The sequence below is a fragment of the Carassius carassius genome, chromosome 26, assembly GCF_963082965.1.
Source record: "Carassius carassius chromosome 26, fCarCar2.1, whole genome shotgun sequence".
In the NCBI taxonomy this organism is placed as follows: domain Eukaryota; kingdom Metazoa; phylum Chordata; class Actinopteri; order Cypriniformes; family Cyprinidae; genus Carassius; species Carassius carassius.
In genome coordinates, this window is record NC_081780.1 from 6,048,881 (window position 1) to 6,067,945 (window position 19,065).

Here is a 19,065-nt window from a genome sequence, read left to right on the forward strand (position 1 = left end):
ATTTACATTTGGGACCTTTATTTTGGAATGGTCTTTACGGTTCCTGTTGTTGTGACGCCAATGACGTAAAATCGTATTTGAAGCGCTTTCTTCACGCTGCTCTCACGTGGAAACCTAAACATGGAGAATTCAAGCACAGAGAGCGTAACTGATGGCCAGGTAAAGGATGTTTTATAACCTTACCTATGTTTTGATCGTTCAGTAGTTTAGGCAGACTTGGTAACGTTACGTACTGAATTCCTACTAACGGTTAGAAAAGTGTACATTTGAAATTACTTTAAACGTGGATTATAAACGAGCATGTGCTTCAAACCACAACAGTACAGTCACAATTATGAACTGGCGGTGGATAATGCAGCTCACAATGAGAAAATGAAATATCAAATGTTGGATTGTAAGTCACAGCATTACTGTCACCCTCCTCGGTTACATTAATATTGCATTCTGATTAACGTAAGTACTTGGGGCCCTCGGTATTTATCCAAATAAAAAATAAAAAAGATATATCTAATAAAGCAACGAACAGCACTTATGAGACATATCATTAAAATGATTTACACTTACGTTAGATGTAGAACTGACATAAGTTTTCTTTACAGAAAAAGGCTGTTTTATTTTACATGTAGCGGGTCGCCCCCGTGTTTATATCACGTCACCATGTCATGTAGTTTACCGCGTTATAACGAAAACAACGATAATGATATATTTGCGTAATTATTTTTATATAAAGTGCTTTAAGTCAAGTCAGTGCTCAAGCCATTTTTAAAAGCATAAACAAAAGTAACAATTTAAAGACATAGTCCTACGCGGCAGGCATTTAAATCGATTTATATGTCAGAAATGTAGATTTAACAAGTGCAACCCACAATCTACAAATGTAATCAAACTCCATGAAGTTCGTCTTGTGTTGTTATCTTAGATCACAATAACATCTGTATTGTGTTTTAACTGTTACAATCTTGTTTCTTTTACAGAATCCAGATCAAGAATCTGAAAAAGAGAAAATGGAATTGGATATTAATAATACACAGTTTCAGACTGAAACCACATGTGATCAGAACTTTGATTCTCAACTTGGACCAACAGATGAGCCATGCACCAGTGGTCAGTCTGAACAACTAGGAGATCAGTGCAGCAGAGGTCAGCTTGAACCACCATTGGAATCATTTACAAGTGATCAGTCTGGACTGAAAAGGGATCAGAGCTCCTGTAGCGAACTTGGACCAACAGCAGAACCTTTTACCAGGGATCAGACTGAACAAACAGGAGATCAGGGCACTGGTGGTTCATCTGGACTGACAGCAGACCACTGCACCAGCATTCAATCTGATAAAACTGGAGATCAAAGCTCAAGTGATCAGCTTGAGCCAACAGGAGAACTTTCTTCCAGCAATCAGTCTGGACTGGCAGGGGATCAGATCTCCAGCATTCAGACTGGACCTGAAGAGATCCGGAGTGGAATTGTGGTTACTCCACACTCTGGGACTGGATCATTGGGTCTGCTGAGCATGCAGTACAGAGGAAACAGTTCAGATGACAATTGTTCAGACAGGTAAAATAAGAGGACATGAAAATCTGTGCTTGGATATCTTCATTGCTCTAGCAGCATCATATAACGCTCATTTATGATAATTTTATCATATACATAATGTATATAAAAAACTAATCTTATTGATTATTATTGATTAATTCTTATTTTTATGTGATTCAGTGACTCTTCGTCCTCCACATCCTCCTCATCAACCTCCTCAACCTCTTCCTCCTCTGAGCCTTTTAATTTAGTCATGAACAATGCGGAAGATGACGATGAAGGTGTTGCCATGGGCAATGAGAAAAAGCCTACACCACTGAAAACCCAGAATGAGCTGCTTATCGAGGTGAGAGGGAGAGGCAAACGGCAATCTATAAACCAAACTGCTGTTTCTGTTGGCAGCATTTCTCAGTTTCCTCAGCTTTCCACTTATAATCGAATAAACTAATAGCAATCTTAATGTCAAACATAAAAGAGAATGAATTTTAAGTGGTCTTCTGTTGTGTAGGACCTTCCTGCAGTGGAGAACCTCCACATCAGCCTTCCAGAAGATACAGAGATGGAGCCCATTGGCACAATATCGAGCGTTGTGGAGCAGTTAGGTATACAGGCATCTGCCAGCTTCAAAGCAGAACTTTTCCTGTCATTCAAGATTTTGAGGTTATGTTTTTTTAAAGATGCATTTATTTGATAAATGCATCTTTAAAATGCATCTTTATACAGTAAAAATACTGTAAAGAGTACTTATTATCTCAAATATATTTTAAAATGTAATTTATTCCTGTAATGCAAAGTTGAATTCTCAGCATCATTACTCCAGTCTTCATTGTCACGTGATCCTTTTTTATATGAATAAATAAATATTTATCAGCTGATTTAGCATTAAAAAAACTATTTTTATTAACTCAATTTTTCATATTTTTACATGTTCACTGAGAGGCACCATGTAAGCTTTGTCTTAACTGAATTTAGAGGACATTTCATACAAAAGTGATTCATTTTATTTAGTGATTGTGGAGTCGTACAAGAACACACCACCACTGAATGAAGACAGTGTGTTATTCACCAAAAACAGAACCTCTATTGGCAAGGTAAGTAACAGTTATCCTTCTGTGGCCTATTTTATTTTTGTAACCATCCATAAAATGCTCTGTTGTCTTATAAGGTGGTGATAAGTAGTACGCTTTAACTTCCTGTTTAAGTCTTTTCATATTGTCCAATAAACAGAAGGTTTTTTTTGTGGGACTAAAATATTGTTGGTTTCTCCTTAGATCTTTGAAGTGTTCGGTCCAGTTTGTCAGCCCTACTATGCTTTGAGGTTCAACTCCCATGACGACATCGACCAGAAAGATCTTAAAATTCGAGATACAGTTTACTTCGCCCCCAAAATTAAAGATTTCACAGATTACATCTTTACACAGCTTCTCCAAGAGTGAGTACCTCATCATTTGAGAAAACTTGGGTGTGTTTTACTGAAATGTGATAGATTTTTTGTCTGCTGTGGTATTTTCTCCAAAAATCATTACATACATTATTCCTCTCAAACAAGGACCAAGGGCTCAGATGCATCCTGGAAAAATGACCAAGAACCACCCCTTGAGGTAAATGTGAATCTATTTTATAACCATTATTTAGGAAATCAGGTCAACCAAGGCTTAAAACTCTATGGAATAGAGTGATATCCTGCCCTAATAGTGTGTCATCAGTATTATCTGTTAATAAGTGATGGCTTAACCTCTCAACTGATTGGTTTTTATTCTGTGTGTATGTAGGCACTTGATTTTAGTGATGATGAGAAAGAGAGGCTAGCCAAACAGAAGCTTAAAGAGCATAAGAGACGGCAAAAAAACGATTCTGACTCTGGTGAGTCAAATTTATCTCTCTTTTTTTTATTAACGATGTGTATTGAATTCGCACCTGTTTGAGCACCACAAATAATGTTCATATGTGCTAACTGCACTGTTAACCACTGTTTCACTTTTCAGAGGATGAATCGGACGCCCATAAAGGTCTGCCCCCTCATAAATCCGGCCGGCGGAAGCCTCGACAGAACCGCAGCGTTCCTCGTGGGCAGCACCAAAATCGAGGTGGCGCTATTCATAGCAACTATCACGCTCGGCCCCCCTTCCCACCTGACTACATGTTCCCCCCTCCAGATCCACACATGTTTCCCTTCCAGGGCCCAATGATGCAACCCTTTCCCAGACCGCCACCCTTTCACATGGGAATGGCCCCTTGGCCCCCAGGGCCACATCAGGGCTTTATGTTCCAGCCCCCACCTCCACCTCCACCATATAATCAGTAAAGCGGTGACTGAATCCTCTGTACAACCTGCGCTCTTAAAGGAAATCACAATTTTTATTTTCCGGTGTATAGTATGAGTCAAGCATAACTGTATATTATTAGACTGCAATTTTTCATTTTGTATTAAAAATGATTAATTTCTCATTTTCAGTGTGTCTCTTTCACTGTTCTCTATTTTTGAGACCGCTTTATTCTGTTTATTACAAGCATACACTAAAAATGAGATAACTGTTCCTGATTTTCATAGCACAGCTATTATTATTACACAGCCTTATTTTGTTTTTAATGTTCATTATTACAACAAATGTTTTCCAGCCAAGAACTGTGCATTTCTCTTTTTCTAGACCATGTTGTTATTACTGACAATATTTAATTGCCAGTTTTGTAAAGGCATTTGGTGAATGAAATGAGTAGTTCCTATGATCTTCCTTTGGGTTAATTTAAAACGTTAAAACAAAAAATACAATATTCAAAGGCCCTCCTGTCTAAGATGATTTTAATAAAGATAAATAAACTCAGAAATCGCATGCTGGTTTAATGTTGTACATCTTTATTTATTTAAGCCTAAGTCTTATTTGGGCCTGTTTGAAAATTATGTTCAAAATAGCATCAGTTTCATGCCCTATCCCATGATCCCATATCCCTTTTCCTACTTATATTATTTATGTCCCGGGATGCTCTTATCTTTCTGTTGTTTAGAAATAGCAATTCTGAGCTCAGGAACCCGAGCGTTGTGACTCAAGGTCGCAGTGTGTTTCCAGCAGATTGGCAGTGCTCAGGGCAACGCAATCCATCTGGGAACTGGCAGTTTCATTCACTTCAGTGCAATATGGAGCACCTGGATGGAAAGTGTGAACTGCGATTGCTATCTCAACCATGTTGAAGCTCTGAAACAGGAAGAAAATGTTATTACACCGTGACATGCTTTATTTAATAACTGGGCATGTATTTACATTATTAATCTTTTTTTTTTTTTTTCATAAATCTGCCTTAAAGAATTTGAAGAGATGTTAAGACGATCAACTAACTGTGTGGATATAAAATGTACTGTATGAATAAATGAGAAGCAGTTAGTTAATTAAAATGTAAAAAAAAAATAAAATACTTTGCAGTTGACCAGAAACATTAACTACACACATTGTTAGTTCATATGATCATATCTAGTAAGTAACTAGTTGACAATTAACATAGTTGACAATTTCACCATTTTGACTTATAATTTCAAAGGTAGGCCTTGTCTGGCCAACCACGTGACATTTTCTAGACTAATACTCTTAATACATTTTCTATTACTCATAGTCACACAATGATGATGTTGTTTACATGAATAATTTAAGGAAAAAGTACAACAATAATAATCATTTGCACGGTTTGATTTGAGCTAATCATCTTTAGAATAAATCAGCGATTTAATGTAATACTTTTTTCCTCAGCTGGTCAGAACAAAGGGTTTTGCTATGACTTACTGGAAGAAAATTGGTAGGGAAAAATGGACAAGAAGGCCTAGTCTAAATTGTAGGCTAACATATCGATCCTTTGCTGTGGTAAATCGTTTGTTTCTGCAGTTACAAAGGAGTTTTGGTCAGTTTGTTAGCTTTGAGCTTAAAACTGATTCCCTTTGAGCTATTTTAGTGTGTTTATGTGAAACGGAAAGAAAAGGACCGACACTAAACTTGTTAACGGACTCCCAAATAAACAACACGTAACCTTAAGCAGGAGTATCCGTGTAAGTATGTGGTTAAACTTTCAGTTTACACTTTACACAGGACCCGTTCCCGACGACTTTCTTCATTTAACGGGAAGATTTTGGGCCTCGTTTCAGCTGAGATTAAGTTGCAGCTCGTCGCGTTTTTTCTCTCTCGCTCGTTGACACACAGTCTGAATGGTTTTGCAGGCAGAGCTTCTGCGAATGACAAAATGTTTCTCAGGCAGCTGTAGTTTCTTAATGAAGTAAAGTTCCTTCCCTAACTGTGGCAATTGGTAAGCGCAACATCTGCTGCACATTGCATCTCCTACAGGTCATTGTAAATCGAGATACACGCGTGAGAAGGCTAATCTGACCAAGATGGGAGACACAAATAAGAGTGTTCTTGTCTCCTCACGAGTGTATTTATAAATACACGATCCCTCCTGGCAGTTCTAGCATTATTATGTTTGTTTATAGCTGTTAGAATAGCATACTTGCTACTTTTTACTAAGCTAATAATTACAATAACACTACTCAACAAATTTTACTATTTGCTATTTATTTATATTTGTTAATGTCTATTTGTATATTTGTTACTATCTGTTAATAAACCTAAGTACTAGCATTAAAAACGGAGACCTCTACAAAATGACCAGTTCCTCTGTATTTAATATTTATAGGTAGGCTATGTGTTTGAGTAAATTGAACATTTTTGTTATATTCAGCAAAAAAAGAAATGGTCAAAATATCAATGCTGCTTTCAGACCTTGAATAATGGCAAAAAAACAAGTTCATATTTATATAAAAAAAAACTACTAATGTTTTAACTTGACTTAAGAAATAAATATTTGGTGCACTAACTCCAGGCACAGCTTTAATGTGACATTATTTGAGGTCTAAAACATGGCATATTTTTTATTATTCTGAGTTGTCATTTTCTACAAATAAATAAATAATATTTTTGTGTGGAGTTAGTGAGAAATGTAATTTCTCTAGTTTATATAATACAACAAAAACGTTTATTATTGTCATTATTATTATTTTCCAGAGCTGCATAGAATGAAGGCTTAAAATAATAAAATAATAATCCTTGATAATATTTAATAAAACAAATTATTTTTATTTTTTTTTCCAGACTTGCATAGAATGAAGGCTTAAAATAATAGTATCTGATAACTTTTAATAAAACTGATTAAGAATTAACTTAAATAATTAGTAAAAATAACATAAAATGAATAATTAAAATAATAAAAAGAGTCAAATTGAATGAAATATATTACTAGAAATATCTTACATCAAATGTCTTATACCAAACTTACTTCTGGTTTTTAATTTGTTACTTTGCAGTTATCATGGACCCAAAATGTATATCAGTGCAAAAAGCATCAAGATGTTCTCAAAATGCCAGCTGAGTTAAATCTGTGAGACAATGGCCCACACAAAGCAATTGCACAGTTAACAGATGAGTGAAGAGCAAACTGAGGTTAAAGATAAATGGGGGAGCAAGAGAGCCTAAGCGGGTGAGCGAGCGAGAGAGAGAGCGAGGGGGAAGGAAGGAGGGAGGAGAGGCGAGAGGAGGACGCGCAGTAAACGACACATAATGCACAGCGAGTAAGGGGAACGTAAGCTGTCAGAGTCCTGAGCTGCACACAGATCTCATTAAAGGTAAGCAGAGCAATGCTTTCTGTATGTTTGAATGATCATGTTGCTGAAATACCCTTGATGCTGTGCAGGGTTTCAAGCTTTGTTTTGTACAGAGGAGGCGATAAGAAACAGAGAGCAGAGGAGAGAGTGTGAGAACTGCACAGTTGTTCAGGAAGAGCAATAAATCAACTGTAAGCAGTTTAGACGGTGATTTCCGCAGTCGTTTAGAAGGATATCGAACTGATCTGTGTGTATTTGTGTTTGTGTGTGTGTGTGTGTGTTTCAGGATGTATCGACCGTCGCAGCACAGTGTGTGTGGAGCCTGACATTCCTCGCAGGGCTGTGTGTGATTGTCCCTTCTGTTTTCTGACCATTATCACTGCGCCTGCTTCATTGGCGAGCGTGTTTGGACATCTAACCCCCCACCCCCCCACTTCCTGAGGTCTGTCGCCACGACAACCATGGACTGCGGATTGCGTCTGCCGCCCGTCATTGAGGAGGTCTTGGAACCTGCAGGTGTGTGTGTGTGTTGTGTGTGATGCATCTACAGGTGTTCATTTGTGCATGGAAATAATTCTTGTTTTCTCTCCCTTTACCTGCATCTGCATTGTTATCTGGTCTGTCATGAGGCAGAAGGTTTTTTGGAAGGATGAGACGGTCTTGCTGTCTTTGTCTGTTGTTAAATAGAGACAGAGAGCAGTGTCAGTGTCAGTCAAAGGAAAGGTTATGTGTGTATCTTGGGGAAGACAAGATATGTGTAGGTAAACAACCAACCTCACCTCAGACAATGATGTCATTATGTGATGGTGGTTTTCTGCTTACACGTCATCTAGTGCAACTGCTAGTAAAATTGCGTTCGATATTAAGATTTATTTTCAGATAATATGTTTTGAGTTAAAACTTATTTTTCTCAAAGGCACAATATGTACGTTTTTTCTGACTTGTGTACTTGTATTATCCCAGATGTTTTGCAGAATGTTTAAATCCAGAGAAATAAGCAATTTTAACTAGTGATACAGACCGATTTTTGGTGATTTCGATGATTTTCTGATTTTGTTTTGAAGAAAACATATGGAAACACCAAAGACGGTTTAATATGTTGTGTGTTTTAATAGACCGGTGATGACATAAACATATGGAAACACCAAATGATGACCGCACAGAGTAGCATTATAACAGAACTTTCAAACGTATCTAGTATGATAAAACGGCACTGCTTTTTTCCCCACATACGCACGACTGGAAGGAGCTGAAGCAGTCGACTGTGGTATAATAAAAGCTCTGCTGCTTTCGAGCCATGTGTCACACTCGTTCAGCGACCTCTTTTTGCTTCGACTGCTTTCAGCCTCACACTGCTTCATTCTACTACGTTCATAAATCATTAGCTCATCCATGAACATGATTTCTGCCAGTGTCCCGTAGGATTGAATTAGCTGTGGGGATGAAAACCACAACTCCCATGATTCCACACTCAGTCACAGCATCATCAAACTATTCTTCCTGGTCTTTGTTTATTTTGAATATGCGCCCTCTAGAGGTGAATAATTACATATTGTGTCTTTAAGTCATTGGCATTTCATCTTTTTTAAAACGAATAAAATGTAGTTACTTTTTATGCTTATTTCACTATTATTCAATAATAATAAAAATAATAATTTGCTAATAGGGTAAAAAATAAACCAAGAGAAACAAAATTCTTAGCATGTTTTAATTATCTTTTTTTGACAATTTATTTAGGTGTTTTATTTATTTATTTTTGTTTTGTTGAAAAAAAAACATGGATTAGGATTGTTTTAAAAAAAAAACTAATTTTAGCAACAACAACAACAATAAATAATAATAATTTTTGTAATGCCTCAATGCCGTTATTATTATTGTTATTATTATTATTATTAATCTATCCATGTGTATTATTCTTATTTTTATCAACTTAAGAATGGAATTGCAATAATAATAAGAATATGATAAGAATAAGAATTTTGACACCATTGATTCTCATGCTTCTCATAACCAATCTTATCAACCAACCAAGTTTGGTGTACTGTGGTCTGCTCGTGTGTGTCTGCTTGTAAATTAAGCCTGTTTTGTTTTCACATGCTGTATATTTGCAAGTAAATGGAGTCGCTTTGTTACCATAGATGGGAACGCTTTGAAGATGTGCAGCGAAGGATGATGGGAAACCAAATACTGACTTTCAGATATGTTTCATGCTCACTGGGGTGTTGTTATGAAACTATCATGTTTTCAGTGTTTGGGTGCATACACTTATAGGCACACTGCAATGCTGCAGATTTCTCCTTGGAAGGGCTTTTATGTCTTAAATAGCTGATGTCTGAGTACTAGGGGGATTGTTTTAAATTTTGCATCTGATCAAAAGCAGTGCCATATGTGATCTTCAAAGCTTCAGTCCCACCTTTTCTATCTCCATTGCTCCTTTCCCAGAGAACCTCGCATCCTGTCACAAGACGCACAAGGATTGTTTCACTTGATCTTACATGGTATTACCACAGTAAATTGGGACATATGCTTCTGTAGGTGGACCTGAGATGGAGAGATAGATTGAAGGAGGTTTAAAAGCTCTTGTGGTGTTTGGGGAGCAATAGAGTATCATTTTAACACATCACTTCCATATCACACTCCTTATTTGCAGTGCTTCCGTGACAATTCCTTCTAAATGCCCTGCTGATTTAGCCAGCAGTGATGGTGCTGCCTACCTCTCCTCCATCCACCAGACACCCACGTGTTCCACATTATTCGAGTGCCACTTGAATTCCCTGTCCACCCCCGGATGATGAAAACACACGTTCTTTCTCTCACCGCCTACATTCTTGGTGCCATAGCATTTACAAAGTTTAGGTCCAGTCAAACCCCAAAACTTTTTGAGCTCATTTACATATAGAGGCCTTTTCTCAGTTCATGCCTGTTTGAATCTTTGTTCATGTGAGCTGTGTTCAACCACATTGAATATAAACTTCACTGAATATTAACGTCATGAGATCGATGTCAGGAATTTCTATGCAGTCTGTTTTTTTTTTCTGTCGCTCTGATAGAGAATTTCTTTTTCGACTCGTCTCTCAGTTAGTGAAATCTGCACTCCCAATAAAAATCAGTGATGCATTGCAACAGGAAAATGTTAAAATACAAGACACACTATTGTGAAAGTATAACAAGACCTACATTATCCATCATCTCAGAATGAGACAAGTGGAGTTGGATCATGCTAGTCATAAATATATAATGTTTGAGTTTATGCTTATTAACCTTGTCTGTGCAAAGTTTATTTAAATTTTCAGCTCTTGTCATGACCATGAAGTTATTAAGATTTTCTGACCTTCAGCACATCCAAGATGTAAATGAGTTTGTTTCTTCATTCGAACAGATGTGTAGGAATTGAGCATTGCATCACTTGCTCACCAATGGATCCTGAATGGGTGCCGTCAGAATGAGAGTCCAAACAGCTGATAAAAACATCACAATAATCCACACAACTCCAGTTCATCAGTTAACGGCTTGTGAAACGAAAATCTTAATGTTTGTTGGAAACAATTCCATCATTAAGATGTTTATAACTTTAAACTGTTGCTTTTGGCTTTCTCTAGTAAAATAAGACGTCTTGTCAAGTACAGGAGAGAAATATGCACAGATTAAGCACAGTTAAAAGCAAAAACAGTTCTAAAAAGTTCTAAAAAATATTTATCAGCTTTTTGGACTCTTGTTCTGCCGGCACCCATTCACTGCAGAGGATCTGTTGATGAGGTAAATTTCTGATGAAGAAACAAACTCATTCACATCCTGCATGGCCTAAGAGTGAATCCATTTTCAGCAAATACAATTTTTTTGCTGAACTATTCCTTTAATCTATTACTTTCACATAAAACTCAGGAAGATACCAGAAAGTTACTGTTTACATATAATCTATCATTTAAAATAAGATTTTGGACAACATTGCAGCTCGAAAGCATTTTAGAAATGCTTTGCGTCAAATATTTTTTCTCAAGTATGCTTTTACTATACACTTTTAGTTTATTTTTACAATCTGAAGGATTTACTGAAGTTATTTAAATGACAGCATGCCACAAAAACTTATTTTGAACGCAGAACATTTCTTCGTTCTTGTTTACATCTGAACTCTGAGTGACACAAACAAGGCATACTGCAGTTTTCCTTCCTCCAAATCTTCCTCTCCTTCTTCCTGCGGGTTTCCTCTTCTGTCGCTCGCTGACCCCATCTCGGATGTGAGGAGTGGCTCTTTTAACGTTCCAGAGGAGCTGACGGCAGGAATCTCAAGGGCAGTTCATTTGAGATCATGCTCGGTTAGCAAGAGAAGTTACATGCAGAGAGAGATAGTGTGTACGCACCACGCTGGTAAGTGAGGGCCCACACAGAAAAAAAATCTTTCTCATGAGCATGAGCTCAAGGAGTCCACAGAGAGCTCCAGCGTTGAGAGTTTGAGAGATCTAACTCACTTTTTTTGCTGTGTGTAATTTTTTTTGTGTGTGCTTTTTCTCAAAAGATTAAATCCGAACATGACCCATTTTACCTCTCTAATTCATCATTATTTTAAAGGAAATAAAAGGCTCTTCTTCATAATCTTTCATCAAAAGTTTCTCCACATCTGAAATTACTTTTCTGAAGATGTAACCCAGATTGTGTAGATGGGGGGGGGGGGGGGGGGGGTATTATTACCCCTCTAGATTTTGACAAAAAACTGACATTACGCTGGAGTGTTGTGGGAAGTTGGCAGGACATTTCTATGTGGTTGTTAAGGTGATCTGAGTGGTTTTTAATGTTGCTGTGTAGCTACTATGCTGTTTTCAAGTGGTTTCTGACTGTTCCATGTCAACTTTGCATTCATGTGCATAAAAGTGCAGTGTGTAATATTGACAACTAGGGGTTGAATTAGGTACTGCTGTCTAAATTCTAAATATTGGAGAGAGTTGTTTTTCCTGGCCCTCCTCCTCAGACTCGATGATCACACGGGTTGGCAGATCAAAGACACAAAGCACGCAATTGAGAATGGAAGGTGACGAGTCTTACTCTGTAAGTTGATGAGTTGATTTATGACCACTTTAATATGCCTCTAGTCATAGACATTTTTAGATGGATGCAGAGGCTTTTTTGGTTGGGTGAAATCTGCGATCTGTGATCCAGTTTGTTTACTGGCTTGAAATGGCTGCAGTATGCTGCATTTACTACCAACTGGCAACCCAGGTATTTGGTAAATTGGCAGTCAAAAACAGACATTCCAACGCCAAACACAAATTTCAAAGTAGGACTACTGGCTTTAGCATTGTTTTTTTTAAAGAAACAGGTCTAATAATGTTTCCTAAATATGCTTTAGTCCAGTCAAAAAAAAAATTCCATACAGCACATTTATTGCATTGCAATTACCATTACACCAAGTAAAAGTATTATAATTGTTCACCATTGTTCTAATGTATAGCGTTTACTATTCACTGAAAGAGTGGTTTGGTGTTTTTTTTTAATTATATAACTCGGATGACGATGTTGTTTATGTAGGAAATATTGGGGCTTGGGCAGGGGGTTGTAACCATGACAACAAGACGAGAGCATGTGAACTCCTGCAAACTTGAACGTCATGAAGCTCCTCCTTTTGCGTCTAGAGTGAGAAAACAACAGACTTGTTTTCCAGTGCTGCTTTCTCCTCTCCGTCGCCCTTTTTCCTGCTTCCCACTTCCACCCCTCCACCCTTTCTCTCTTTCTCCTTATACTTCTCTCTCTTTCTCTTTTCTTTCTCTTTCTCTGTCTTTCTCTTTCTCTCCTCTCATTCTACCTTTCCTCCTTCCATGCCAGGATGGATTCGACGTGAATAATTCATGCCTCTCCTCACTGCACTAGAAATGTGACACACACACACACACACACACACACACACACACACACACACACACACACACACACACACACACACACACACACACACACACACACACACACACACACACACATTTATAGCACTCTAATGCTTCTGGGACACGGTGATATCTCACTTAAACACAACTCTCTCACCCTTTTATGCCACATTTCTGCAGTCTCCTATACAAATCTTTTATTCCAGCTATGGTACATGGTGTTATGACATTTTGGTTTATTGTTTTGTTCTTTAAGAAAAAGCGATTGGTTTAAATGTTTCTCTCCGAGAATTAATCCGATTTGGAAAGACAGAGTCAGAGTGACTTCTTTGTAAAAGCTCAGATATCTTGCTAACAGGACCAACAGAGATATTTGCGGTTTGTTCTAAATCTTTTAAGTGATTTTTTCAGGACTAGGAAGCCACTGGCTATTAAAATGAAACATTTAGGAACAAACAACCAAATACAATACAGAATTGTTTGTTAAACATGGTTGTTCGGAGGTGTTTTATTTAGTTGAGTTCACAGTTTCTTACTAGAGCACTGTTTTTTTTCATGTTTATATTTAATTGCAGTAAAACTATGTTGCGAATAAGTATTTTAAAACACATTGTCTGAAATAGAAATAAATTAAAGCTACATAGAAATAGAAAAAAATTTAAATTAAACAAAGCAAAACTTTAAATTAAAATGAAACTAGAAACATAAAAATAAAACTAATGTATAATACATATTAATACATATGTAGTAAATAATATAAATTAATAATATTTAAGTAATACTAAAAAAATCACTGCTTGTGGTTCAGTGAAGTGAGGTGGATTCTGTAACTTTTCTGAACGATTTACAGACAGTAACTCTTTCTCATATTTACTGAGTGAATTTGATTCAAACCACTAAATCACAAGTGAGTTTAAGACTCTTTTGTGAATCATTTTGAATGATTCATTTAAAAGAACAGGGTGACCAGTATCATTTTTCCATGAATCAAACGTTACAACCCACATTGTCACAACCCTTCATTTTTGCATGCTGGAAACACTGAAAAGTGGTCTTTAAACAAGAACATATCAGATTAAATTGAATTTAGACTGGTATAAAGCTTTTCACACTATATCTTAAATAATTATTATTATTATTACTTACTCATTTCCCTTGTATCAATGCTTTCTGCTGCTGTGGCGATGTCTAACTTGTCATCACTTAATGAAAACTAATTAACAGTTTCAATAATTGGGGTGTTTTGATAATGCGTAATCCTCCCCCACCTGTTAGGCCTCATTAATATTCCTGAAACACAGGTCTATTCATACAAGCGGATGCCGATTTACATTGTGTTAGTGTTCGTTTACATATGAGTTTTTTAGGGCTATACAAGCTTTATGTAATACATATTTTTTGATGGATCGCAATGTAGAATATGTCACTCAACACCCTCCTTTGCTCTCTGCAATGTGTAAATGCAATATTAGACCAAAATTTACCCCGTATTCATGCTTAAAAATGTCCTAATTGTGCATAATTCATCAGGGCACATTGTTGTAATGGAGAATAACCTTTTATGATATTCAATCAAAACTTTTTGCATCTCTGAAATGACTCCTTTTCCTGTCACTACAAGGCTATATGAAAGATTATGTTTATTATTCCAATTAGTGCTGTTTCTTATAAGAACATTTTAGAGAAATAGGGAACTTTGTTAATTACTGAGGAACTTTCATGACTTTCCAATCCCATATTACTTCATTTTCAATTTGAATCAGAAAAGGAGGTGTTTCACAGAATGTCATGTGGACTTGTGGAGCTCTCAAATTGACAAAAAGGGCACCATAAAAGTATTTTATGAGATTTTCCTATATTTTTCCCCTCTGCACTTACGATCAGATTTTATTTCGCATTTGCATAGATTCCAAATGGGACGTTCTGCCAGGCTTGACGTCAGTGATGCCAAATTGCAGTTAGTTATCATATGTCTTGCAACTATGTCAATTTTGAATATGCAGAAGTGCAAATTTTATTATTGGATACTTTGACTACCATTATGGCTTAGAAGGGTTTTGTCGACTACTTTTATGATGGTATTTATTTTTGTGTGTGTCAAAGCAGCTTTACAAAATAGTCATGATTATAATATCTTCATGCTTTACCATTATATTTAACAAATTAGTGATGGGTAATAATATTGTTTAGATTTTTCAACTATATGAACAATCTAGCAGTTGAAATTTGCTGTATAGTATAGGCCATATGTAGTATAGGCCATAGGGGTGTAACGGTACGTGTATTCGTACCGGACCGTTTCGGTACAGGGCTTTCGGTACGGTGCATGTGTGTACCGAATGACCGAATGAAATATTTTGTGCGCGGAACATAAGTACCAGAACATAAGTGAGACGCAAGCGTCTCAGCTGCCTGGCGTGTCCGTTTTGAATTCGGCTCCCATGTTAACAGGTTAGAGCTTGCAGACTGCCTGTGTGAGAAGCGCATCTCAGGCGCGGCTCGAGCCGCGCGGAAAACGCGTGCATGATAGAAATAGAACCGACGCCTATTTTTTACGCGACAGGCAAGCGTGTTAGAAGCGTTTCCAGGCAAAATAGAATAGGAAAATATGTTTATATGTAATTTTGTACACAAATACATATAAATTAATGACACTTTGATGTTTGAAAGTCTATATGTTGACATAAATTCAGATATAAATGTAATTTAAAAAATAAATTTTCAAATATTGCACCTGTCAAACATAGTCTATTTTGTCGAAAATACTGTTGACGGTGTCCTTTATCAGTAGGCTTTATATTTATGCTCAACATGAAGTATAGATATTGTTGTCATGAAGACAAGAGCCTGGTCTGTCGGCGGTCTCCCTGTCACCTACAGCAGCAGGCACGGCACGGTTCTGGTGAAGCAGGCCTACAAGCTGGGATTGGTAATGCTGCACTGTAATCATAGTTATTTATTTATATTTTTCATTATATTTTATTATATGATATTGGTTTGAGACAGAGTATTTTATTTAGTGGAGAACTTTGCAGCAGTATTTTATTTCTTATTCTTTTTTTATTTTAAATATATTTTATTAAAAAGTATTTTAAAAAAGTGTATAGTAATAAACAACCTGCAGTTTAATGTTTGCATTTATTTCCCTTACTGTACCGAAAATGAACCGAACTGTGACTTTAAAACCGAGGTACGTACCGAACCGTGATTTTTGCGTACCGTTACACCCCTAATAGGCCATATGTATGCTGATGAAGTTGGATATAAGGAGAAAAAACCCTGTTACCATTTACATTTACTGAATGGAATAGAGCAGCATGAACATTCTGCAAAATGTATTCTTTTGTGTTCCACAGAAGAAAGTAAGTCATACTGGTTTGGACGCTGGAACATAAATGTGAGAAAATCATGAAAGAAATTAAATTTTTTGGGGAAACTGTCCCCAAAAACACCACAGCACCCTTTATTAGGATTTATTTTGTGTGTGTGTGCATTCACTTGAAGGTCCCTGTAGGTGACAGTTTCAGACCACTTTCCCATGCATCTGTTTTTCAGCAGAGTTGTCAGTTTATTAACTGACAGTCACCATTTAGCCAGCTCAGTCTGGGTCCTCTTCGCAGAGACTTTGCAGTCTATACTTACCCTGTGGTTTACTGCAGGCTTATACAACACCAAACACCGACCGCATCACTTCCCTTAGTCAGAACCGTGCAGCTAACGCTCTAGGAGACCGCTTGACTTCATGAGCAGCTGTTTAACATTGTCAAGTGCAACTTTTGACCCATTACTGAAGATCCGTTTTGAAGCACTTTAACCTCTGCACAACACTGCAGCTGTAGTGCTTGTTTCTGGCACGAGTTTACCATGAAAAAACATGCAAAAATGACTTGCTGCATTGCAGTCATGCTTTAATAATGAGGAGGAATGCAACTTAAGTAGAAAATGCCTTAAGTGTATGTGCAAGAGTCTATTTTTTTAGGTTAATCTTTGTGTTTTGTGAATGTACGTGTGCTGAAGGTGTTTGCTTCTTGATTTACCAGGAAGCCATTGTGACTGTGTCCATCATCTTTCTTCTTTCCAGCACCGTGCAGAGTATATTAATGATGTTTAGGCTCTTATTTTCAGTGCAGTTCATATGGCGGCGACAGGCTGCATTAAATTAAGTGTTTAAATATTATTTTTGGATTTGATGTATAGCTTGAGACTTTGAAGCTGAAAGGTGTGTTGAAGGATGTATGTGTGTGTTAAGGTTAAGGTTGAGGTCAGTGTAATGTTACCCTTGGCTAGCATTGGGAGTGAGAATAGCGCTATAAACAGGAAACTGATGTCACAGTCTGGATTGTAGCCAGACACGGGCTGATCATGGACAGAAAGTGCATATGTACGTAAAGTTAGTGTATAATAGGGGTCTTTCAGACCAAGAACAAATTTCTGGCTGATCCCAAAGCCACGCTTGTGACCAGAATGACATTAATTTTCTGAGCTCATGGGAACTCTGAGAACCAGACGAGATCTATATTTGTCTGTTTTTGTGATGGGACTCTTTGCACATCAACATTTACTGCCACTCGTGATATTAAGAGCCTCTGGACATGGTCTGAAATGGTTTCATTTGATTATTACCTCCAAAGTGCTCATTTGCAAATTAATTGTGTCAGTCGTTTTGTAAATGAATGTTCTGATTTCAGAGTTGGGTTTATATTCCACATAACACATTTCTCATTATTTTTTTATGCAGCTGCAGATACCATCATGGAGTTGTAATCAGGCAAAATTGCACAAATTATGGAACAGACTCTCACATTCTCCTGAGCTATGTCTGTTAAACAAAGATGCCTATTCTTGGGCTGTTTTTATGAGGAATCGTCATACATAAGAAAATCACAAGAATCTGAGTTCAACAGGAAGTGAGGCATCTGTTATGTCATATGGTGCATTATGTTATTGCAAGAGAAAAAAAATCTGTGCTGTGTTAGATTGTGAGCTGCATGTACTTTTTGATGAAGTATAGAGTACAGCTGGAGACTCACTGTAACCATTAAAGGAGTATATGCATATTTTAAATGAATTTTTTTTATAGTATATTTAAAAAATGTAGTCTTAAATATTATTAAAAATGATTCTAATATATTATTTATGAAGTCAAGTTTTCTAGCACAAAAGCAGTTCTTTTTTGTTGTTTTCAAGACCCTTCTAACTTTAACGAGATGAGATTGTTTATGATATAACCCCTTTAAAAGAATAGTTCCCCAAAAATTTTAATTTACTTACACTCAAGCCATCCAAGATATAGATGAGATTATTTGTTCATCAGAAAAGATTTGGAGAAATGTAGCATTACATCACTTTGTCACCAATGAATCCTCTGTAGTGAATGGGTGCCATTAGAAGTGACACTTTAAAGTTAAAATGCCTTAATAATGGCTTTGTTTCTTGTAAATACACAGCTTTACACAGCTCTTTAATTACTTGTGAATTATGGTGATGTTTTTATCAGCTGTTTGGACTCTCATTCTGACGGCACCCATTCACTGCAGAGGATCTTTTGGTGAGCAGGTTATGTAATGCTAAATTTCTCCAAATCTCTTCTGATGAACAAATAATCTCATCTACATCTTGGATGGCCTGAGGGTGAGTACATTTTCAGCACATTTTCATTTTTGGGTGAACTGTTTCTTTAATTTTTAAAACGTTATGTATAAAAGTACGCAGAACTATACGTTTGTTTTTATCAACGTTCATAGACTGAGTACTAATTTTTCAGAAAACCACTGAAGCTGCTGTTGTGTAACTGCTTTGCCTTATTCGTCCTGAGGGATGGCACATGATTGCGATGTGCGTTGCATATCCAGTGATTGATCCAGATGTCTGTCTGTGTGTAAAAATAATTCTCTGTCCCCACAGAATAATTCATAGCTCAGATATGCTGGATAAAGCTGATTGGGTGCTATCAAAGCTGCCTATAATCCTTTAAAGCTCAAGACCCTGCCTGTTCTGCTGCTTCTGCCTGGATGTGTGTGTGTTTC

At 36.9% G+C, this 19,065-nt stretch overlaps 3 protein-coding genes across 5 annotated transcripts in view; all 3 read left to right on the forward strand.

Annotated features, from left to right (window-relative positions):
* On the forward strand, positions 1 to 1,571 carry LOC132106256 (uncharacterized). The gene is made up of 2 exons (XM_059511893.1): positions 1 to 159; positions 975 to 1,571. The coding sequence occupies exons 1-2, from the start codon at positions 121 to 123 to the stop codon at positions 1,554 to 1,556; spliced, it is 621 nt and encodes a 206-aa protein (XP_059367876.1). The 5' UTR covers positions 1 to 120; the 3' UTR covers positions 1,557 to 1,571.
* A 122-nt stretch (positions 1,572 to 1,693) lies between these two features.
* LOC132106255 (H/ACA ribonucleoprotein complex non-core subunit NAF1-like) lies at positions 1,694 to 4,074 on the forward strand. The gene is made up of 7 exons (XM_059511892.1): positions 1,694 to 1,877; positions 2,040 to 2,133; positions 2,540 to 2,622; positions 2,803 to 2,963; positions 3,081 to 3,132; positions 3,304 to 3,394; positions 3,517 to 4,074. The coding sequence occupies exons 1-7, from the start codon at positions 1,785 to 1,787 to the stop codon at positions 3,834 to 3,836; spliced, it is 894 nt and encodes a 297-aa protein (XP_059367875.1). The 5' UTR covers positions 1,694 to 1,784; the 3' UTR covers positions 3,837 to 4,074.
* Positions 4,075 to 7,029: 2,955 nt separating this feature from the next.
* LOC132105632 (coiled-coil domain-containing protein 136-like) overlaps positions 7,030 to 19,065 on the forward strand; it is a 29,664-nt gene continuing 17,628 nt past the window's right edge. For 2 of the 3 annotated variants that reach the window (XR_009423968.1, XM_059510902.1), the window contains exons 1-2: positions 7,030 to 7,187; positions 7,453 to 7,682. Coding sequence is in view for 2 of the 3 variants with exons in the window: in XM_059510902.1 (XP_059366885.1) it covers positions 7,628 to 7,682 (55 nt within the window). In the remaining variant the exon portion in view is untranslated. The other variant, XM_059510903.1, reaches the window with a different exon arrangement.

Coding starts and splice junctions, on each gene's coding strand:
- LOC132106255 (XM_059511892.1), top strand. CDS start 1,785: ATGAACAATGCGGAAGATGACGATGAAGGTGTTGCCATGGGCAATGAG. Junction 2,964..3,080: donor TTTACACAGCTTCTCCAAGA/GTGAGTACCTCA, acceptor CTCTCAAACAAG/GACCAAGGGCTCAGATGCAT. Junction 3,395..3,516: donor AAAAAACGATTCTGACTCTG/GTGAGTCAAATT, acceptor TTCACTTTTCAG/AGGATGAATCGGACGCCCAT.
- LOC132106256 (XM_059511893.1), top strand. CDS start 121: ATGGAGAATTCAAGCACAGAGAGCGTAACTGATGGCCAG. Junction 160..974: donor AGAGCGTAACTGATGGCCAG/GTAAAGGATGTT, acceptor TTTCTTTTACAG/AATCCAGATCAAGAATCTGA.